This window comes from Zonotrichia albicollis, chromosome 8 (genome assembly GCF_047830755.1).
Source record: "Zonotrichia albicollis isolate bZonAlb1 chromosome 8, bZonAlb1.hap1, whole genome shotgun sequence".
In the NCBI taxonomy this organism is placed as follows: domain Eukaryota; kingdom Metazoa; phylum Chordata; class Aves; order Passeriformes; family Passerellidae; genus Zonotrichia; species Zonotrichia albicollis.
The window spans coordinates 30475191-30497150 of NC_133826.1; the positions used below are offsets into that span (position 1 = coordinate 30475191).

The 21960-nt window shown below is 60.6% G+C and overlaps 2 protein-coding genes and 1 long non-coding RNA gene across 3 annotated transcripts; 1 reads left to right on the forward strand and 2 right to left on the reverse strand.

Annotated features, from left to right (window-relative positions):
* Positions 1-2532: 2532 nt before the first annotated feature.
* Positions 2533-10165, reverse strand: LOC106629776 (uncharacterized). The gene is made up of 4 exons (XR_012581449.1): positions 10074-10165; positions 6395-6541; positions 3333-3391; positions 2533-2553 (listed from the first exon to the last, which is right to left on the reverse strand). It is a non-coding gene; the product is annotated as an uncharacterized LOC106629776 (long non-coding RNA).
* Positions 10166-14443: 4278 nt separating this feature from the next.
* Positions 14444-17996, forward strand: PHGDH (phosphoglycerate dehydrogenase). Its single transcript, XM_074546475.1, has 12 exons — positions 14444-14680; positions 14916-15067; positions 15241-15306; positions 15382-15436; positions 15513-15611; positions 15715-15847; positions 15927-16075; positions 16262-16414; positions 16529-16661; positions 16850-16977; positions 17162-17390; positions 17699-17996. The coding sequence occupies exons 1-12, from the start codon at positions 14543-14545 to the stop codon at positions 17854-17856; spliced, it is 1593 nt and encodes a 530-aa protein (XP_074402576.1). The 5' UTR covers positions 14444-14542; the 3' UTR covers positions 17857-17996.
* A 475-nt stretch (positions 17997-18471) lies between these two features.
* Positions 18472-21845, reverse strand: HMGCS2 (3-hydroxy-3-methylglutaryl-CoA synthase 2). The gene is made up of 9 exons (XM_074546479.1): positions 21655-21845; positions 20967-21406; positions 20601-20726; positions 20193-20357; positions 19954-20122; positions 19699-19869; positions 19098-19204; positions 18883-19008; positions 18472-18801 (listed from the first exon to the last, which is right to left on the reverse strand). The coding sequence occupies exons 1-9, from the start codon at positions 21765-21767 to the stop codon at positions 18695-18697; spliced, it is 1524 nt and encodes a 507-aa protein (XP_074402580.1). The 5' UTR covers positions 21768-21845; the 3' UTR covers positions 18472-18694.
* Between the last annotated feature and the right edge of the window lie 115 nt (positions 21846-21960).

Here is a 21960-nt window from a genome sequence, read left to right on the forward strand (position 1 = left end):
CGCTCTGATCTCTCACAGCCCCGAAATCCTGCCTGGCACCACGCCAGGCTGCCAGGGGTATTTTAAGACTTGGGATTTAAATGGCAGACGGGAGCAAGCGGCACCAACACCCTCAGAAGGACTGCACAGGCTGGTGGCTCGTCCCCTGACAGCTCACACCGTGTCCTCCGAGCCCCCCTGCTCCTCCCAGCTCCTGGCAATCACCCAACCCTGCCAGGCTGAACACAGCCTGGCCACAGCCCCAGAAGGGGACAGGGATGACAACAACCAGCCAAGCCCTGGGTGGATGAGCTCCTCCCTGGGGTCTCTCCACCCTTGCCCACTTACCTGCCCCTCCATGACCGGCGACCCCTCCAGGCACTGCTGCAGGTCACGCTTCTCTGCTGACAGCATCTCCACGAGCTGGTTGCTGGCAGCCAGCTCTTGGGTCAGCTCTTCAATCCTCCTGAAAGCCACAAAAGGGCACGGGATGCTCAGGGACTGGGATGGCCATGGGATGACACTGGGGACAGCTGGCAAAGGTCAATCTCTGGGGCAAAGCAGAGCAGCCTCGGGACTGCTGCCACCTCTCCCACAGACCAGCTCTCCCCCATTGCATCCCACCAGATATGCACTGCCCCTCAGTCACGCACATCACAAGCTCCTCGGTAGTCCCCAAGAACTGGCACAGCACACAGGCCGGCAGCATAGAGGAGACATGTCTGGGACACCTACCTCTGGGCCATGGAGCCACAGCCATTGCCGCTATTGTCCTCCTGCTTTGTCCTTGCTGCTTCCTTCAGCTTCCCTGTCAGCTCCCGGCATCTCTCCGCCTCAGCTCTGGCCAGCGCCGTGGCCTGCTCGGCCTCACTGCGTGCCAGCCTGGCCTCCTGCATGGCAGCAGGGTGAGCCCCCAGGCAGCAGCTCTGCCTCCTGCCTGGCCACACCATCCCCTGAGACTCACCTCCTGCAGGAGCTGGATCTTGTTCTCCAGGAGCTCGTAGACGTGCTCCGACTCCCGCTGCCGCTCCTCGTACTGCTGCCGGAGCGCAGCCTGGCTGCGGCTGGTCTGGCTCTCTGCAGCCACCCTGCTGGGCACAGCACCGTGTGCCACAGCCTGCTATGGCATGGCATGGCACAGCATGGTGTGCCACAGCCTGCTACGGCATGGCATGGCACAGCTCGGTGTGCCACAGCCTGCTACGGCATGGCATGGCACAGCATGGTGTGCCACAGCCTGCTACGGCATGGCATCGCACAGCTTGGTGTGCCACAGCCTGCTATGGCATCTTCTGGCACAGCACGGTGTGCCACAGCCTGCTACGGCATCTCCTGGCACAGCATGGTGTGCCACAGCCTGCTATGGCATCTCCTGGCACAGCACGGTGTGCCACAGCTTGCTATGGCATGGCATGGCACAGTACGGTGTGGCTTGGCAGTGTGCAGCATGGCACAGCATGGCACAGCACAGTCTTTGTGACAGCCTCCACCCCAAACCAGCTGGGCTGGCTGATCTGTACCACTCCAGGTGCCCTCAAGCCTGGCTGCCCCCCCCATGTCCTGCCCAGGGGACACCGCTCCTCTGGCAGCACCAAGCCGTATTTAGGCTCTGACCCACCACACACTCCCAAAACCAGGGCCTCACAACTGCTGTGCCACTGGCCCCCCTGCCATCGGTGCCCCATGGGTGAGACACCCATGCCATGGCCTCTGGGCATGGCACTGCCCTCCCCCCCCCCCCAAACAGGTGCTGTTCTTTATTTTTGGCTGGCGCCAGGGCTGTAAGAGGAGCCCTGTGGGTGCCCAGCCCCATTGCAAACCCCTTCAGCCCCATTGCAGGTGTCTCTACTGCCTGCTACGGTCAGGGTACAGGCAGACATCCCCTGTGTCCGTGCCCACAAAACCACCACAGGCAGGGCATGAGCACCATGTCTGCCCCGGGCTGAGGGGCTTGGCCAGCCCCACTCACCATGTGTTGTCCAGGGCTTGTTGCTTCTCCTGCAGCTCCCGTTTCAGGCTCTCCACCTCCACCTTCAGCTCGATGTTCTATGGAGCAGGAAGGAGGTGGGTAGGATGCCCTCAGGCTTGCCTGGACACCCCACCCCACTGACCACGGGAATGAAGAAGTGGCATGGGGCACCCCCCTGCCATGGCAAGGCTTTGGGTGCTCCTGTCAGTGAGTAGCACAGGTGGCATTTTAGCCTGTCGGCTCCGGGATGGGGTGTACCCACTCCATCTGTGTGCCACAAACTTGCACTGTCACCCACTCCGGGCTGGGGACGCACTCCCCAACCCTCTCCCCGCTCCTGTCAGAGGAAACGAAAGGCAAACTCCCAACAGCAGCTCGGCCAGCCCCAGTGCTCGAAGCCCTCCCTGGCATCCCCCCCGGCTACACTCCCCCGACCCCATTCCCTCCCAGGAAAGAGAGGAAACCCGCTCACCCCGTCCCCTCCAGGCACTCACCCGCCGGTAGACATCGTCGCGGCTGTCCTCGCCCTTCTGCTGGACGCGCTCCTCCAGAAAGTAGATGCGGAGCTTGAGGCTGAAATTCTCCTTTTTGAGGTCATTGAGGTGCTGCGAGAGCGTGCGGTACCCGTTAGCCATGGCCGGCGCTCCATGAGGCGGGCATCCCGGCACCCCTCACATGGCGCCGCCGGGACACAGCCTAGGCTCCCTGCCCGCCCGCAGCTCCCGTCGCTGGCCCCGCTGCTCTCCCTTTCCTCTTTTTTTTTTTTTTCCGCCTCCCAGAGCTATTTGAGGAATCGCTGGAGCGGGGACAGCGGGTTGGTGAAACCCGAGCCCCGGAGGCCCCCACGCGCCGCAGCCGTGAGGGCGGTGAGGGGAGCGTGGCGCCCGGCCGGGCCCGGCCCCCTGTGCCGCCGCCACCTGCCCCGCCGCCCCTGCTGCGCTCCACACCCCGCCGCTGTCACTGAGGGACCTGGCACAAATCCTGCGAGCACCCGGCGGTGCCATGCGGGTCCCAGCGCCCCGCGGTCTGTCTCACCTGCTCAAAGTCCCGCAGGGTCTGTGTGTGGGCGAGGGGCCCCATCTCCAGGTCCCGGAGGAGACCCGTCTGCGCCAAGGGGTCAGGCTGGGGCTGGGCACCCGCGGGGCCGCTGCAACCCCTCGGCTCGGCTGGCACAGGCTCCTCATCACCGTCACCCCATAGCCCTTCTTGGGAAGCTGGCAGGGAGCAAGGGCGAGCAGCAGTCAGACCAGCCAAGCGGCCGCTCCACGCCTCGTGTGACCCCGAGGAGAGCAGAGACAAGGGGACGGCTCAGGGCCCAGAAACCCGCGGCCATCCCCGGGCGGTGCGGGGCATGCAGGGGACCGGGGCTCTCGGGGTGCCTTACCCGCCATGCCTGGGGCTCCGGGCACCTCGGCTGGCACAGTGTCACTGCTGCAGGGTTCCCTGCAGAGAGCAGCACACACAGCCTGTCACACACAGCACCGGGATCCCCCCCTGTGCCACCCTGCGCTGTGACCGGGGTGCCACTGGTGTCTGCACACACGTGGGGACACGTGTGCCTCCCCACAGCCGCTGGGCAGAAGCTCTGAGTGCGCAGACACGAGGCCCTGGGGGCTGTGCAGATGGCAGTGTCCCCTCAGCAGCACTTTAGCTCCATTAGCAGCCCTGTCAGGGCCACCTGAGCCCCCAGAGCAGAGTCCACAGCCCCCAGGGGGGATCTGGGGCACGAGGCTGGGCCTGGCTGCTCTCAGAGGGACCCTGTGCCTCCATGCTGCCATGGCTTTCCAGCTCGTAACTGGGTTTATTTTCAGCTCAGATGTGTGAGTCATTTCATGATTTAAGAGAAAGAAAGAGAAACCCGACAAATAAAAAAAAAAAAACCACCTGGATTGTTGGGGTTTTTCTCCTTTTAAAGAAATCAGAATGTTTATTTTATAATCTCAGCCTGACAGCTTTTTGGTAGGGTCCCAGGGTGGTGGGCACTTGTCCCGGCATCAGTGTGGGCCCACATGCATGAGGCTGAGCCCCAAAAGCCAAGGTGGGCCAGCATGTTCCTGTGGCACAAGCCATGGTAGGGGCCCCGGGACCATGTACCCAGAGCCTTGCAGCAAGGGACATTGTCTGTCCAACTTTGCCAGGTGGTTTTCCACTGCCAACCTGGCTGGGAGCAGGAGAAGCAGACACAGGGTGCCACAGACCCTGCAGCAACAACCTGTCATGGAGGGAAACTGAGGCACAACGACTAAACACAGCAGCACTAAGGCGTGGCTGTGTGCCCTGCCACACACCACAACCAGTGTGATACCCAGAGACAAAGCACCCAGAGGTTTTGTACCTGCAGGCACAGCACCCAGAGGTGCAGTGCCCAGGGGCATCTTACCCAGAGATGTGGAACCCAGAGGCACCCAAATTTCAATAACCAGAAGTGTGACTCCTGAGGAGATCAAGAGGCACAATATCCAGGGAGCTGTGACCTCTGGAGGCATGACACCCCAGGAGCAACAGTGCCCCAGGTGTGACACCCAGAGGCAAAGCATCCAACACTCAGGATGCACAAGGATGCACAACAATTAAGGAAGCATGGTGCCCAGGGGCATGATATCCCAAGGCATGACATCCCTGGAAGCAAAATACCCAAAAAGGCACATTAACCATAACATGCAAGGCTTGACACCCAGAAGGGCAACACCCAGAGGCACAACAAGCAAGGAGGGATCACAGCCAAACACCTGATGCATAGGGAGACACAATGCCCAGAGACAGAATACCCATCGAGGCAGTACAACACCCCAAATCCTGGGGATGCTGCAGGGTGATGACCAAGGAGCCAGGCAAGGGCTAAGGCTCACCAGCCTACACTGCTAACTTTGCACAGGGAGATGTGCACAGCTGACAGAGAAAGGATGAGCTGGGCAAAGGAGGAGGTCCTGTGAGATAGGATTGTCCTGCCCTGGCTCTGAAAAACTGCACAGAGCGGAACAAAGTCCTGTGAGTGGAACTTTGAAGGACACCATGGCCAAAAAAAGTAGCTTTTTCCTGATTAAGGATTATTTAAATAATGAAATACACAACACTGCACAAGCAAATAAGCCTAATGAAATACATGCTGCCACATAAATTACTCTGTTACTCAACTCTCAATCTAGATCATGCCACATGTAACACAGGAGGAGAGGGATAGGATTGGGCTGTACATAAGGGGGATAAGAATTTCACCTGGTTAGGAGGAAGATCCAAAAATACCTTGGGGACAATCAATGGGCTACTCCTCTCTCCCTTGTCCCAAGCCACGGACACCTTGCTAAGTTTCTGCATATTATTGTTGTTATTAATTGGCTTAACACAAGTGTGCACCATCCTGAATGGGCCCAAAAGTGTTGGAAAAACAACAAGGAAAATCAGAGCACCCTCTCTCCTAAAAAATGGCACATGTAGAATATACTGCTTTGACATCAGAAAAGGAGCAACTTAAAATGTACTTGGCCACAGCTGAAAATAGGGAAAAGCAACTGCAGAAACATTTCAAAGAAGAGAAGGAGAAAAAAAATTGGAAGAAAAGGTAGAGATGATGCTTGTGTATGCTCCTGTTCCCCCTGACATCACAGAGATTAGAAAATGAATCATATTCCCTGAGGAACAGGATGGAGACATATGGGATGACCCAAATGACAGAAAACTGGGGGAAGATGGTTCTTTGTCTCCTTCAAATCCCCCTGAGTATGAAGGCAGATGCATTATAGAAACAGAAGAGACAACTGAGCCTTGGTGAATCGTGGGGAATCACAGCTGGAAAACAATCCCATTCAATCTGATTCGCTTTGAAAAGTGCTGTGGCCACAAACCAGGCTGGACTGAAATTCAGCAGGAGGAATCCTATCAGTGCACACATAATAACAGCCCACACATTCTGATTCCAGGCGGGCCTCCTCAGCTATTAATGCCATTTCTAATAGATAAGGGAACACAAATTCCAGTATTAACAGAGCAGGACACTGAAAAACTGGACAGAGCTGAAATCACTGGAGTGAACAGAGCAAGTGCTACGTGCCAAACCACCAAGGCTGATTTATGGCTGCCAGGCGATAAGCACATGTCCTCCCCTCACTTTGCACAAAAGATCACAATGAAAACATTTTGGGTGTCAATGTTCTGAGCAGCCAAACCTGGCAGCTGATGCAGAGCAACATTTGGTCCTCCTGTTCAACCCTGACCCTAAAAGAAATCCAGATCCCACATTCACCCTAGAGGGTGCTTACCCTCCCTCATTCAAAAGCTGCTAATGTACCTTATTTAAAAGCTGCTAATGTGTATATTATACATTTTTATGTATATATAAATCAGCTGCAGAGCCCACTCCCCATGTAATTCACCGACTGATAATTCACCAAACTTTCACCCCATGTAATTCACCACTTTGGCTAAAAACTGAATGGAGATGGCAGTTACCTGTTGATTACTGGCACACAGACAGGGTGGGACCAGATTTGGAGAGAAAGAGAGATGCCAATGCCAATTCCAAGCCTTTAACCACTGCTGTGCCAAATATCGAGGAACTGATAGCTTCAGGGAGTGCCCCACCCATGGATGGCAGCCCTGGATGTAAAATATATGTTTTTTGTGATTCCACTCCAGGAACATAACAAGGCTTCATTTACTTTCACCTGGAAGGGAGTGCAGCGTGTTTTTATTAGGCTGCTCCAGGGATATAAACACCCTCCCACTATTGCTCATAAAGCCCTGGTAAAATCGTAGCCACAACTGTGACCCACCAAATGTTACAATATATCAGTAGATCAATAATATCATCATCCTCATCATTGAATCATCCCAGAATGGCCTGGTTTGCACAGAATCTTAAAGACCATCTCCTTCCAATCCGCCTGCCATAAGCAGGGCCATCTTCTACCAGCCAATGTTTCTCAGGGCCCCATCAAGCCTGACCTTGAACACTTCTGGCAATGGGACATCCACAGCTTCTCTGGGCACCTCAGGCCGGGTCTCATCACCCTCACAGTAAAGAATTTTTTCCAACTATCCAATTCAAACCTTCCTTCTGTCAGTTTGAAGCCATTCCCCTTGTCATGTCACTACATGCTCTTGTAAAAAGTCTCCCTCCTTCTTTCTTGTGGGCTGCCTTCAGGTACTGGAAGGCCACAATCAGGTCTCCCTGAAGCCTTCTCTTTTCCAGGCTGAAGAGGCCAAATTGTCTCATAGAGAGAATTCTCTCAAATTCCCTCATAGAGGTGCTCCATCCTTCTAATCAATTTGGTTGGAGAATATCCTTTGGTGGTTTTGCCCACAAAATACTAAAATACCCTTTGGTATTTTACCAATACCCTTTGGTGGTTTCACCCAAAATGTGGGTTTTGGCCACGTTTTTCCTTTTTCACAAGGAAAAATGTGAGCCTTGAGCTGTCCTATATACCAGCATCAGGGGCCCAAGCAGGAGGTTAAGTTGCTGTGAGTCTATTGGATTAAAGAAGCCACCTCTGTACTCCTGCAAACCACAGAAAAAACCGAACATGGACAGAATCTACCTAACATAAATGAGTGACAGCACGTTCTGGGAAATTTAGAATTATTATTAAGACAACTGAAGTTGTCCCATCAGCTTGATCCCATATGCCTGTGGTACCATATACCATAAATATATACCATATATATTTATGGGAAATGGGGTTCAGTGTATACAGTAAAAAGGTACCCAGTTCCCTTTTTAATCTGTGTCAAAAGGGGCTGGAAGAACCAGAGAGAGCAGTAGACATTAGCTGCCACTCTTTCAATGACACTAGAACATGATATTCCTATCTAGAGAAGGGCTTGCTGTCCCTGGTGGGGCAGTGACACAAGCAGAGCAGATAAGGAAAGAACAAAGAGAAGGACAGAGTGAGAGTATCCGGGGGAATACCCAACTGACTGATACCAGGCCATCCTGTGCTGGTTACAATGCTTCAGACTGGGACCCTGGCAGTGCTCCTAACAAACCAAAAATAACCTTATGTCAGAGAAACAAAATGTGACTGCTCAGGGCCACCCTGAGGCAGGGCCATCCCAGGGCAGTGCCCAGCCAGCCAGAGTGGCAGCCCCGTGCCAGGCCATGGCACTGCTGGGCCAGCAGGAGCCCAGGGCTCTGCCACAGCCGTGGCATGTTGGGCTGAGCGGGGGCTCCCCCCTCGCTGCCCCAACACTGGGAATTTGTTTGCTGTGAAGGGGAGGCCGCTGCAGTGCTGCTGGGGCTGCAGGAGGACAAGAGCCCTTTCATGGCAGCCTGGAGCACGGAGCTGAGCTGCCAGCACAGCACAGAACGAGGGGGCTCAGCCCTGGGGCCCCCCACTCGCTGGGCAGCATTGCCCACACACCCCCAAGCCCTGAGGGGCAGCACATGGCCCTGACTCAGAGCACTGAGCCCTGACTGACTCACAGCATCTCCAGGGCATCACACTGCAGCCATTCCTCGGCACTGCACCCCGGGGTGCCATCGGGAGAGGGGACAGGGAAGGGCTGGCAGCCAGGGCTGTGTCAGAGTGGCTGCTGCCCATGGGGAAAGCATCCTGGGCTAAAGCATCCCCAAAGCACGGGGAGCTAGAACCCAGCAACAGCAACTCACCTCCTTCTGCTGCTGGATCACCTCCCACGGGGAGACAGACGGACAGAGGGATGGGAGGAGGGATGGACAGCACGCCCAGCCCCGTGCTCAGCAGCAGCCACTGTGTGCCAGCGGCTCCGGGCTGGCAGAGGGGCTGTGCCAAGGGCCGGGAAGGGCCAGGGAGAGCGTGGCAGCTCACATGCCGAGCGTGGCACATCCAGCTCCCCGCTGACTCGCTGGCACAAATGTCTCAGCAGGGGCGGAGTGCCACCACGGAGGAGGAGGAGCGGCGACAGCCGTTCCCAAAGCCGCTGGCTGCCTGAGTGTGCGAGCACGGCACGGCACGGCCAGCCGCGGACCTGACACGGGGCACGGCAACGAGGTCCCCATTGAGCACGGCACCGAGCGCACGGCACGGCACGGCACGGCACGGCCAGCTGCCAACCTGCACACGGGGCACAGCAACAAGGTCCCCATTGAGCACGGCCGGCCGGGGAGCTGGGCTGGTGCTGGGCTGGCTCTGCCCCGCTCCGGGCTGGCGCTGGGGTGGCTCTGCCCCCGCTCCAGGCTGGCGCTGCCCCCGCTCCGGGCTGGCGCTGCCCCCGCTCCGGGCTGGCGCTGCCCCCGCTCCGGGCTGGCGCTGGGGCTGGCTCTGCCCCTGCTCCGGGCTGGCGCTGCCCCGCTCCGAGCTGGCACTGCCCCGCTCTGGGCTGGCACTGCCCCGCTCCGGGCTGGCACTGGGCTGGCACTGCCCCGCTCCGGGCTGGCTCTGCCCCGCTCCGGGCTGGGCGTCTCCGGGCGCGGTCCCGCAGGCGGGGCAGAGCACAGCTCCCGGGGCCTGGCACACACGGCCAGGCCGGCGGCTCGGAGCGGAATCAGGGATGGGCATAACCGGGGAGGAGCAGGGGCGGTGAAAACGGGGATGGAGAGATGGGGCAAGCCGAGATCCCCACAGCAACACCAGCACCCTGAGCCCCTTCCTTCAGGGCTGTGCTTGGCCCAGCGCCTCCCAGCAAACCTCACATGCCCAGCGCACCGAGGAGAGCTCAGTGATGGTGCAGGCACCAGCCAAGGATGCTACAGCACCCTCTCCTCTGGCACACACACCTTGCCCTGACACGCACAGGTCCCCATGGCACAGGGCAGCGAACAGGTCCCCATGCCCCCGGTGCTGGACAAGGGACTCCTGGTCCCTTTCGTGCACACCAGCGGCTCCCGAGTTCTCTCGGGCTTGCCTGGTGCAGGGCCCAGAGAGCCCCCAACCCGCGGTCCCATAGCTCCATCACCAGCCCCAACCCGCGGGACCCCAGCAGCAGGAGGGGACACCCACAGCCCAAAGGAATGGGGTTTGGGACAGGGGTTATCCGGCCCTGCTTCCCCGAGGGAGCACACACCGATCCTGCCCGCATCCCGGTGCCGGGGAATCTTGGGCCTCGACCTGCCGCGGCACCGCCACAGCCCGGCGTGGGCACACCGCGTGTCCGGGGCATCCCGACCGCATCTCCGGACACGCACCCGCGGCACGGACACGCTCCTCACCTCCGCCTCGGGGCTCGCATCCTGCCCCGCCGGGCTCCGCCGCACCGGGCCCGCCAGCACCGGACCGGTCACCGGGGACACCGGGCCCGACACCGGGGACACCGGGCCGGGCCGCCGGGGCCCCGCAGGCGCTGCCGAGCCGGCCCAGCGTGCGCCGGGGAGGCGGCTCTGCGGCACCGGCCGGCTCCGCCCGCTTCTGCTTCCCCTCCTCCTCCTCCCTGCCTCCATCCTTCATATTTCCCTGCCTCCCAGCATCCTTCCCTCCCTCCCTCCCTCCCTCTTTCTGACCCCGCGTCCTTCTCTCCCTCCCTCCCTCCTTCTGACCCCGCATCCTTCCTTCCTTCCTTCCTTCCTTCCCTCCATCCCTCCCTCTGACTCCGCATCTTTCCTTCCCCTCTCCCTCGCTCTCTCTGCCCTCTCCCTGATCCGTCTGTCCATCCATCCTTAATCTCTCCAGCCGCCCCCACCCAGGCACCATCCTGTCCCGGCTGACACATCCACCTCCCCTCCCCAATTCCCCACTCCGCCCAGTCCCTCTGGACTGAGCCCCAGCCCTTCCTCACACTTCAGTCCCCCAGAAACAACCCATGATCCCTTCCTCTCCCCTCTCAATCCTCCTTCCAACTTCACAGTCTCCCCAGTTAGCCAGGATCTCCCATGGCACCCTCAAACATCAATCCTGACACCCTGATTACCTGCCCAGTCATCCTTGGATGCCTCCATCCCAACGTGCCATCCTCAATTCCCTTTGCCACCCCAGAACCCCATGAGTCCCAGGTACTGTTCCAGTCCCTCAACATCCTCAATTGTTTCTAATTGTCCATGACTTCCCAGTTGTCTACTGGGACATTCATTGTACTCCTACCATCCCAGCCAAACACCCCCAATCTCCCTCACCCCTTTCCTCTTCTTTGCCACTCCCCATCCCAGCTCCAATAACCCCAGTCCCCTTTGACACCCCCAACTCCTTTACCTGCTGAACACCCCAGTCTCGGGTTTTCTGTGGTTGAAATGGCTTCCAAGGTATTAAAAAGTTTTTTTTCCCAGCCCCACAACTGAAGAAGACGTCGAGATTCCTCGGCTCTACTTTTCAAGGTTGTTTATTTTTCCTTATCTGTTCCATTCTCTCTCTGCCCTGCTGAGATCTGTCCAGCAGGTCAGGTTGTGGCACAGTCCCTGCCCTTGGGATGGTGTCGCCTTTTTATACTAAGAACTACGTGTGCTTTATTTACAATAATTTTCCAATACCTATCACCTATGTTAGACAGTCTGTCTCTACTCTAAACCAATCCAGAAGTGTCATCATCCCAGCAGAAGATGGAGGACAAGAAGAAGGAGAAGAAGGACAGGACATGCCCAGATTCCTCCATCTTGCTTCTTGAACCCCCATTCTAAATCCCCAAAATTCTAGTTTTTCACCCTGTGACAAATTAACCATCATTCTACTCAAACTCTTGTGGCTTGTAAACCTTCACACAAAGTTGGTAATTGTTTCCATGGGCTAAAATCAAAGGCACAGGTGTTTGTGACTCCGTGCCAGGGTCTCTGAGCCCCTTGCCAGGGTCTGGAATCACCCAGGGCAGCCAGAGGGATGTCCTGGGTTCTGACACCCCAATAGCAGCACTGCCCCTGGCTGCTCCCCCAGCCCCATTCTCTCTGCAGGGACCCTCCCCCTAATTCCCTGCTCCTTGGCCCCATTCTCCTCTGTCCTGCACTGCCACAGCCCTTCAAGCAGCTGTCCCCACGGCCACCCACCTGCCACCAAGCAGAGTCTGTCCTTGTGTGGCATGATGACCAAGGAGCCAGGCAAGGGCTCAGGGTTCCTCTCCATAGCCTCTGTGTTACCTGTGTGAATGCAGAACCACAGAGCTGGTGGCAAGAAAGAAGGAGGAGGTGCTGTGGTGATGGGGTGATTCTGCTTTGGCTCTGACAAGTGGATCAAAGTCGTATGACCAGAAATTTGGAGGACACGGTGGCCAAAAAAAGTAACTTTTGTCTGATTAAGGGTCATTTAAATATTAACACACGTGCCCTGCATATGCTAATAAGCTTAATGGTACATGGTACCACATCTGTAGCTCCATACTCAGGTTGTGCTCTGCATAACATAGGAGTAAGGGGAGAAGTTTGGGCTGGATATAAGGAGGGTAAGAATTTTACCTGATTAGGAGGAAAACCCAAAAATACCTGAGAGACAGAATGGGCTACTCTCCTCTCCCTCCTCCCTAGTGGGGACACCTTCATGGTTATTTATTATTATCATTGTTATTATCACCACACAATATTATTTTTATTGTTAAAACTCAATTGCAGCTGGCGCCTTTATCACCAGCAATTCTGTATCTGTATTTCTGCTGCTTCCACAAACTGCACTATTCATGAATCTGTGATTAGGAAGGTTTTTATGGAATGTGACCAAACCTATGGTGTTGAATTAATCAGCTGCACTATTTGTGAAGCTGCACTCGTGGATATTCCTACTGAACACAACCTATAGTGCCAAATTGGTTATACTCAGAAATTCAGCTCAGCTGTCCCCAGCCCTCTGATCTGTGAGGAGCAGCTGGAACACAGGTGCGTTTATTTTCTGCCAAATTCCTTACTCTAAACGCACCACCTGGTGCAAAGGGGGTCAGCAGAGGGGTGTTGTGCCCCTCTATCCCCCTATTTATCCCTTTTGTGACTCATCAGCCACCACACCCAGTCCCTTGGCACCCATCCCGCTGGTTCTGCCACCTTTGAGTGCCCTCCAGCCTTCGGGTTCCCTCCAGCGGGCTCTGTTGGTGGCCAGGGGCTGGGGGGACACGCCTGCTGGCACAGCCACCCCTCCAGCACTGCCGGTGTCCCCGCAGGCCCGGGTGCCGTGGGGCTGTGCCTGTGGCCGCGATCCCCAGGAGAGGGCACCAGCCGGCCGGGAAAAGCCGCAGATGCGCTGGAACAGGCAGCGGTGGCTCGGCCACGCGTGTCCTCAGCACAAACATCCACAGGCGGGGGAGAGGAGCCACCGATGCCCTGGGCGAGCCCGGGCGGTGCCGACACGGGGAGCGGGGCGCCGGGATGGCAGGTCCCGGTGTGTCCTCCGGGCACCTGGAGCAAGGTCCTAATGGCTAAAGCAGAGACCGGCGGCGCCAAGGGCTGCGGGGCCGTGTCCCAGCCCAGGCCAGGCGGAAGGCCGCGGCGAGGCTGCCCTGTGGCGGTGCCCGGGTCACAGCTCCCTGCCGAGGGGCCGCTCCGGGATCGCTGCAGATTTCACCAGCCGCTGCCCTTGACCGCATCTCTCACCCCGCGCCGGCCGCCCTGGACTTTCCCCGCTCTGGCGTCACGGATGTTCCCGGCCGTGGCTGCAGGGCAGCCCCGGCTCTGTGCTCAGCTCCAGGCTCTACAAAGCGCTGGGCTCTCCCACCCCGGCGGCGCTGCCTGTGGCGAGGACACCCATCCTGCTCTGGCCACCTCCTGCCTGCTGGGACATCTCCGTCACTTGGGCTCTGCTGGGTTTGGCAGCCTCCGGGGCCAGTTTGGTCCAGCAGAGCCTGGGGACGGGCCCACTCCCACTAGGACCCAGGTTCTGCCCACCCCCATCCGTGGAAAGTGCTGGAAGGCAGGGCCAGCCCCTGCACCCCATGGGCAGGATTTGGGGTGTATCGGGTCCAGGTGCCCGGTGAAGGTCTGGCCGCATCCTTTGCCATCCACACGCCCGGTGTCCCGGCCCCTCCCCATCGTGTCTCGGGGCCAGCACTTCCCCGTGCGAGGTCACAGGACGCGGCCACCTGGCTCTTGTCGCATGGAGGGCGTTTGCTGGGTGGCTCCCGTGCACCCCACGGCATTGGGAGCCACTGGCCAGGGCTGGCCCCTGTCCCCAGTCCCTTATCAGGGCCATTGCTCAACAGCGATGGGGGTGGGCCGGGGCCGCGGCACTGCCACCCCTCTGAGCTGTGGGGTCTGGGGAACCCCCATTCCCGGGCGAGCTGGGGAGGGCATGTCTGGGTTCGCCATGGGCTGGGCCGCTCCCTGCCAGCGGCACCCCCAGCTTTGTGGGGAGCCACCCACGCCACCGTGGCTGCCACTGTCATCCCCCTGCTGCCTTACCGAGCTGTCATATGCGGGACGGAGAAACTGAGGCAGGGTCGGGACAGGTTGGCCCCGGTTTTCGTGGCTCCCTAACCCACAGGGTCCTGGCAGGGCCCCTCCTTCCTTTTCTCTGGGGGGCCCGGCCCAGCCCTGGCCCCGCACCCCTCGCCTGCTCCTCCCTCCCTTCCCCCGGGGGCGGGGGGAATGAGGGGGGGACCGGGCGGGCTGGGGCGGGGAGGGGAAGGAGGTGGGATTATGGAGACGGGACCCAATGAGCCCGGAAAACGTGACCGCCCGCAGCTCTTTTAGCGCGGCGGAGGGGCAGCAGCAGCCTCTCGGCGGCGTGCGGAGAGAGCCAGCACCCCCGTCCCGTCCCTCCCGTGCCGCCGCCCCGCTCCGCCATGGCCCTGGGCAAGCTGCAGAAAGTGCTGATCAGCGAGAGCCTGGACCCCTGCTGCCGGGAGATCCTGCAGGCCGGCGGGCTCCGGGTGCAGGAGAAGCCCGGGCTGAGCAAGGAGGAGCTGCTGCGGGAGATCCGGGTGAGGCACGGCTGCACCCACGCGTGGCTGGCTGGGTGGGTGGGCACAGCTCAGGCCGGCGATCCCGGGTGGCAGCGGACCCCTCCGACCGGTCCCCGCCTCCCGTCTGATGCAAGAGCCCGGCCGGTTTGGCACGGCAGGTCCCGGACCCCAGCGGCGGCTGTCCCCGTCCCGTCACCCACCCGGGGCCGTGGCCCCGACCCTGGTCCCATTCGCCGTGTCTGTCACCCCTTAGGACTGCGATGGGCTCATCGTCCGCTCGGCCACTAAAGTCACGGCCGAGGTGCTGGAGGCGGCAGAGAGGCTGAAGGTGGTGGGCAGAGCTGGTACCGGCGTGGACAATGTGGACGTGGAGGCAGCCACCAGGAAGGGCGTCCTGGTCATGAAGTAAGAGCAGGAGTGTGGGGACATCCGTGCCCGTGAACCTGGGGAGGCCGGGGAGACTTCAGTAGGGTGCTCTCCCCACCCCTGGCAGCACCCTGTGTGCCTCCATCCTCGCGGGGCACAGATCCCTGTCAGCCCGGGGGACTCACAGCAGTGACACCCCTCTCCATCCCCAGCACTCCCACCGGGAACAGCCTCAGCGCCGCCGAGCTCACCTGCGGGATGATCCTGTGCCTGGCCAGGTGAGCACAAGGCAGGATGCAGCCAGGTGTGCCCTACAGCCCCCTACCCCACACTGACCACCGCCTCCTTTTTAGGCAGATCCCGCAGGCAGCTGCCTCCATGAAGGAGGGCAAGTGGGACCGTAAGAAGGTAGGAGGCAGTGAAGCACCTCGGGGTGGGGGTGTCCGTGTGGGGTGTGCTCACCCGCTCTCCCTGTGCTCCCCAGTACATGGGCATGGAGCTGAACGGGAAGACGCTGGCCGTGCTGGGGCTGGGACGCATCGGCAGGGAGGTGGCCACTCGCATGCAGGCTTTTGGCATGAAGGTGAGGAGATGGGGCAGGGAGGAACGATGGGGAGCATCGACCTTCCTCACCTGGCCAGAGCCACTGTGCCAGGCTGCAAGAGTGAGTGCCTGCTCTGCCTCAGACCATCGGCTACGACCCCATCATCACCCCCGATGTCTCAGCCACCTTTGGTGTGGAGCAGCTGCCGCTGGAGCAGATCTGGCCCCGCTGCGACTTCATCACGGTGCACACGCCGCTGCTGCCCTCCACCGCGGGTATGGAGCGGGCACGAGCACAGGGAGCTTTGGGGAGGGCTGGGGCAGCCCCCTTCTGCTCACAGCCCTCCTTCTGCAGGGCTCCTGAACGACAGCACCTTTGCCAAGTGCCGCCGTGGCGTGCAGGTGGTGAACTGTGCCCGCGGTGGCATTGTGGATGAGGGTGCGCTGCTGCGGGCGCTGCAGTCGGGGCAGTGTGGTGGGGCTGCCCTCGATGTCTTCACACAGGTGAGTGGGGCTGTGGGGACCCCCTGAGCTTGGCTCTCTCTCAGCACCACTTTAATTTTGCCCAAAGCAGCCCAGCAAACCCTGTGGGCTGGGACCAGGAGCAGCCCTCAGCTTCTCTCCTTGCAAAGGAGGTGGGGTAAACACCCCGTGCTCCGAGCTGATGACAGGATGGAACTGTGTCTGCAGGAGCCCCCCAAGGACCGTGACCTGGTGAACCACCCCAACGTCATCTCCTGCCCACACCTGGGTGCCAGCACACGGGAGGCACAGAGCCGCTGTGGCAAGGAGATCGCCATGCAGATCGTGGACATGGCTACGGGGAAGGGGCTGACTGGCATCGTGAGTGCCCTGCAGCACCTGCGCTCCGTGTCTCAGCTACCCAGCTGTAACCCATGGGGGCAGTGCTCCATGGGGGACCCCTGGCAGGCTCTCACTGCTCACTCTCTCCTGCAGGTTAATGGGCAGGCTCTCAGCAAGGCTTTTTCACCCCAGACCAAGCCCTGGATTGCCCTGGCCAGGGCCCTGGGCACAGTGCTGTACACAGTGGGCAAGCAAGTGCAGGGCAGCGTGCAGGTCTGCACCCTAGGTGAGCCCAGTGGGCAGGCAGGAGAACATATGGACAGGAAGGTGGTTAACAGTGGGATTGGAGCCTTGAGTGTGCAGGGATGGATGGGTGGATGGATTGGGTGGAAGGAGCAGCCCCAGGCTCACCACTCCACTGCAGGCCTGACCTCTCTGCTGCTGGCTCATGCACACCTCCTCCCTGCACCCCAGGAACATCCCTGAAGGAGGCTGGGAGCTACCTGACACCTGCTGTGGCTGCAGGCTTGCTGGCTGGAGGGACACAGAAGGAGGTGACCCTGGTGAATGCCACGCTGCTGGCCCAGGAAGCTGGGCTGAAGGTGCGTGGACACCTGGGCTCTACACCCCAGCCTTCCCCAGCAGGCAGCATGAGCCTGGGGACACTCCACAGTGCTGCTAATGCAGCATTGAGGCTGGCTGTTCCCTGGGGTGCTCCCGAGGACATCCCTTCCCTGCCCCAGCCACAGCAGGACCTGGGCACTGAGTGGCCATGTCTCCCTGCAGGTCACAGCCACCCACAGCGATGTGGCCCCCGAGCCCGACAGCAGCACGGGTCTGGTGCAGGTGTCCCTGCAGGGCACCCCACACCAGGTGACAGGGACAGTGCAGGGCAGCACCCCGGCCCTGCGGCAGATCAATGGGGCCACCTTCCAGCTGCCAGCCCCCCTGTCCGGCCCTCTCCTCATCTACAGAGCCAAAGCCTCTGACAGCAGCGCTCTGGCCACGCTGACCGGTGAGTGCCTGTGCCAGCCCTGAGCTGCAGGGACAGCCTGGGGAGCCCCCACAGCCAGCCTGGAGCTGAGCCCCTGCTGCAGCAGATGGTGCCTGGCTGGCTGGCTGGATGGATGGATGGATGGATGGATGGATGGATGGATGGAGGGGTTTGGGCAGGGGGTTGTGTGATGTTGAGCAAACAACTTGGGCTGGAGGAAGAAATGGCATCATGGGCCTCTGAGCGGGGAGTTGGGGCAAGCTGAGGCTCAGCTCCCTGCTGGGGCAGTGGGGCAGCCTGTGGTCCCTCATTCCTGTTCTCCCCTCCAGGGCTGCTGAGCAAGGCAGGGGCGCAGCTCCTGTCCTACCACAGCTCCAGCACGGTGGCAGGAGAGCAGTGGAGCGTCGTGGGGCTCTCAACCCCCCTGCCCAGCCTCGGGGAGCTAAAGCCTCGTGTCACAGAAATCTTCCAGCTCCACCTGCCATAGACCCTGACTGCTGACCAGGACTCTCCCTGTGGCTGCAGCATCTGGGCCCTTCCCAGCTGGGGAAGCATTGCACATGGCCATCCCTGAGCCCCACACTGGTTTGGGGTGGCCCCACGTTCAATAAAGGGTCTAGAAGCAGAGAGCATGTGGTGCCTTGTGCAGTCCTTTGTCCTCAACCCCAAACCCCCTCCCTCCTGCCCCTGCTGCTCCCTGGCCCTGCTGCTGTTTGCTGAAGGGTGCAAAGGTTCCTGTGGTTGCTGAGGTCCTGTCTGGCCGCAGTCCTGTGATGGGACATGGCCCAGAGAGCAGCACTGCAAGGGGCACGAGCCTCCCCGTGAGCCACTGCGTCACCTGTGCCCTCCTGCCCACGGGTTTTACCATGAGGAGGTTGCAGTTTCAGGACATCATGGGGAAAATGCCATCTTGCCCCCATAAAGTCGCAACTGGGAGGCTGAGGCTCACTTGAGTCCCCCAGACTGTCAGGGCAAACTCCCATGTCTAACAGGGCAGGTGGCTATGGAATAAATCCCGTAACCAGCTGTGATCCAGACTGGTGGTTGTTAATTGGGAGGGACTGGGGGTGGGAGGAGATCATTCAAGACCAGGAGCCAGAGCTGGGCTGCTGCCCCCTCCCATCCACACCTTTATTGCCCTGCACTGCCCAGGTGTTTGCAGAAGCTGCTGCCATCTCCAGCAGCTCTGGGGCCCGAGCCACTGCCGGCCATTCCCCACCCATACAAAGGGAACTTTCCCACACAGACCAGTCCTGGATGCAGGGAATGAACAGGGGAAACGGAGCATCCCCCTCCCCAGGGCTCACCACTCTGGTGATCCCACTCTAGATGGGCTTCCTGGCATATTCACGGCGGTACTTGGAATCCACACGGGTCAGGTACCAGGTTCCGGGGAACAGATCCGCCTGGGAGCCGTGGGGAGCGTGGTCGGCTGCAGGGAGAGGCCAGTGATGCTCAGGGGTGCTGTGGGCTCCCAGCAGGGCAGGCTCACATCCCCCCCAGCCCCACTCACCCAAGTGATGGGTTTCCTCCCGCCGCTTCATGATCTCGGCGAAGTCCTGCGGGGCCACGCGCTTGCGGGCGTCCAGGCGAGCGGGCAGGTCAGCCAGGCTGGACACCAGCTTGTCCAGGGGGGAGCCTGGCAAGGGGCACCCCGTGTGTGAGAGGGCAGCACTGACAGCCCCACGCTGCCCTCCCTCCCCAGCCCCTCTGTCCCCTGGGGCCCACCTGGGGCTGCATCCTGCGAGACACGGAAGGAGAACATGCTGGCCGCCAGCCCCGAGCCGTAGGAGAAGGCGCCGATGCGGGAGCCGGCCAGGTCCCGTGCTGAGCACCTGAAGTGAGAGGTGAGGGGGCTACAGGACATTTGGGCTGAGAGGGAGATCCAGGGCTGTGGGGGCAGTGTAGAGGGCTGCCTGCTTTGTGGGCAGGCAGATCCTTGGGGCCACATTTCAGAGAGCGTAGCCCTGGAGTGTGGTGGTGCCAGGGAGCCCCAGGACAGGGCTTTTGTTCCCCTCAGAGCCTGTCTGTTCCCATGACTCCTTTCCCAGGGGGTCACTCATTCTGCTGGGCATGACAACAAGGGTTTTCATCCTCCCAGTGATGACAGAGGGGCTTTAGGCACTGGCCCAGCTCCAACAAGCTGGGAGGAAAAGTCTGGCAGGGAGATGGCCTGGAGCAGGAGGCATCCACACTGGGGGCTGTGTGCAATGAAAGGATCAGGTCCTATTGAGGCAGGGGGAGATGAGTTCTGCCCCTCTATCCAGAAATGTGCCCTCCCCGAAATGACCTCCTCCCTCTCCCCAAGCCAGCATTTTGGGGGACTCACTGGGACAGGAGGGAGGCCAGGCAGCCATACATGGATGGTGTGTACATGTTGCCATTGCGGGAAGAGAGGAGCAGGGAGGGCTTGGTCTTCTGGTTGAAGATGTCCAGGCTGGCAGCCTGGAATGCCTTCTCCACCTCCTTGCTGGTGTAGGTGTCCTCCAGCTTCACACCACTGCCCAGAGAGAGACCAGCTGGAACCCCAGAGCAGCACGTGCCTGGCTGGGCTGAGGGATGGGGACACAGCACAGGGACCCACCGGAAGGACTGCAACCCCTTGTAGAGGCCAGAGGCTGTGTCGGGATTGGGGCAGGCCAAGAAGTCGTTCAGCAGCAGCCGCCCCACTGACTTCTGCACCAGCTTGCAGAAGGGCGAGTGGAAGATGATGTACTTGAAGTCATCGAGGGTGAAGGGCCTCTGGATGCCAGCTGGGAGGCAACACGGGGCCATCAGTATCCGGGGGGCTGTGCTGGGCACCTCAGGGGCACTGCCACTCACCCTGCTGCCACTGGGTCTGCGCCTTCCGTCGGTACACGGCGTAGCAGCGGTCCAGCGCCCGCAGGTAGCACTGGATGGAGAGCTGCCCATCCACCACCGGGTACTCAGAGGACAGATTGGGCTTGTAGAAGTCGTAGGCGTGCTCCATGTGGGTTCCACGCAGGCCTGGGGGCACGGGGAGAGCCAGCTGTCAGAGAGCATGAGGAGACCCCACCTGCCGTGCCAGCCCTGGAACCCAGCAGCCTCCCTGAGTCACTCCATGGTGCCCACAGGGATGTGGCCAGCCAGCATCCTGGAGTACCCAGCAGGCTCTGGCTGAGCAGCTCTGCCCAGGGCTGGGACAGGGATGCACGGCCCCCAGGGACAGCACCCATCAGCTCAGCACCCGCAGGGCCTCATGGCACCGACCTCTCTCCAGCACCAGCGGGGCGTTGGGTCCCACCAGCATGGCGATGGCGCCGGCACCTCCCGTGGGCCGCGCGTTCCCCGTGGCGTAGACAGCGATGTCCCCGCACACCACCACGGCATAGCGACCTGGAGGGGGACAGAGCGACTGGCAGGGCCACCGGAGGGTGGAAGCCTCCATCTGCATGGCCCTTGCGTGTTCCCATCTTGTGTGTCACACCAAGATGGGTGACAGAGAGCCTGGAGGCGCAGTGGCTCCCTTTGCAGTTGGAGCATCTTTGGGTTTCAGGCCACCTCCTGCCTCCTTCCCCTGTCCCACGGCATCCACCCAGCGCCCAGACCCATGGCATGGCCCCTGCCTGTACTCACCATCCCAGGCACTGGACTCCACCCAGGCAGCTGCATTGAAGAGCGAGGCCGTGCCCCCGTAGCAGGCGTTGGTGGTGTCGATGCCCTCCACATCAGTGTTGCCAGAGTCGTGGAAAAGTTGCATGAGGACGGTCTTGACGGCCTTGGATTTGTCGATGACAGTCTCGGTGCCCACCTCCAGGCGGCCGATGGAGTCCCAGGAGAGGCGCCCGCGCTCCACCAGCCGCTGCACCACGGTCAGGCACAGGGAGTTGATGTCCTCGTGGGCAGCACAGAAGCCCATCTGCTTCTGGCCCAGGCCCCGCGTGTACTTGCCGGCCTCCACGCCATCAAACCGCTCCAGCTCCTCCTGATCCACGTACTGGGCAGGGAAGTACACCTCCAGGGCCAGGATGCCCACGTCCTTGGGCCAGGCACCTGTCCCAGAAGCACTGGAGAGGCTGTGGGACAGAGCGAGTGGCAACAATCCCGTGGCAGCCTTGGGCACAGAGGGTGGCCCTGCAGAGGTGCCACCAGCGAGCAGCTGGGGCTGGGAGCACCCCAGATCCCTGGTAGTTCCTGTGCCTGCAGTGCTGCAGGGAGGAGGGAGAGGCTCCCCTTCCCCAGCAAGGTTTAAGGAATCAGCCAGCTCCCCAGCCCTACCCTGGCTGTGTCTCCAGCCCCCCGATCGATCCCTGCGGGTGCTCACCATGCCCTCTGCCAGGCCGCGGGGTGCTGGCTGCCCCGGGGTGCCCGCTCCGGCCCGGGCAGTGCCCACCTCGCCCCCCAGCAGCGTGCGGCGCGCCCCACCAAGCGCAGCATCTTCGCCCTGGACGAAGGGACGGCCGGCCGGACAGGTGGACAGCGGGACGGGCCTGGCGGAGTGCTTTTATAAACTGCGTGGGCAGCTCGGCACAGCCCTCCCGGCCTTTATCAGCCTGCCGGACCCTGGCGCTCAAAGGTCGCCGAGCGCCGGCCAACGCAGCAGGGGCAGCGCAGCCTCGGAGGGGGGAGC

Coding starts and splice junctions, on each gene's coding strand:
- PHGDH (XM_074546475.1), top strand. CDS start 14,543: ATGGCCCTGGGCAAGCTGCAGAAAGTGCTGATCAGCGAGAGCCTGGAC. Junction 14,681..14,915: donor AGCTGCTGCGGGAGATCCGG/GTGAGGCACGGC, acceptor GTCACCCCTTAG/GACTGCGATGGGCTCATCGT. Junction 15,437..15,512: donor GCAAGTGGGACCGTAAGAAG/GTAGGAGGCAGT, acceptor TGTGCTCCCCAG/TACATGGGCATGGAGCTGAA.
- HMGCS2 (XM_074546479.1), bottom strand. CDS start 21,767: ATGCTGCGCTTGGTGGGGCGCGCCGCACGCTGCTGGGGGGCGAGGTGG. Junction 19,205..19,698: donor CTGGCCTCCCTCCTGTCCCA/GTGAGTCCCCCA, acceptor CTCTCACTTCAG/GTGCTCAGCACGGGACCTGG. Junction 18,802..18,882: donor GGAGGAAACCCATCACTTGG/GTGAGTGGGGCT, acceptor CTCTCCCTGCAG/CCGACCACGCTCCCCACGGC.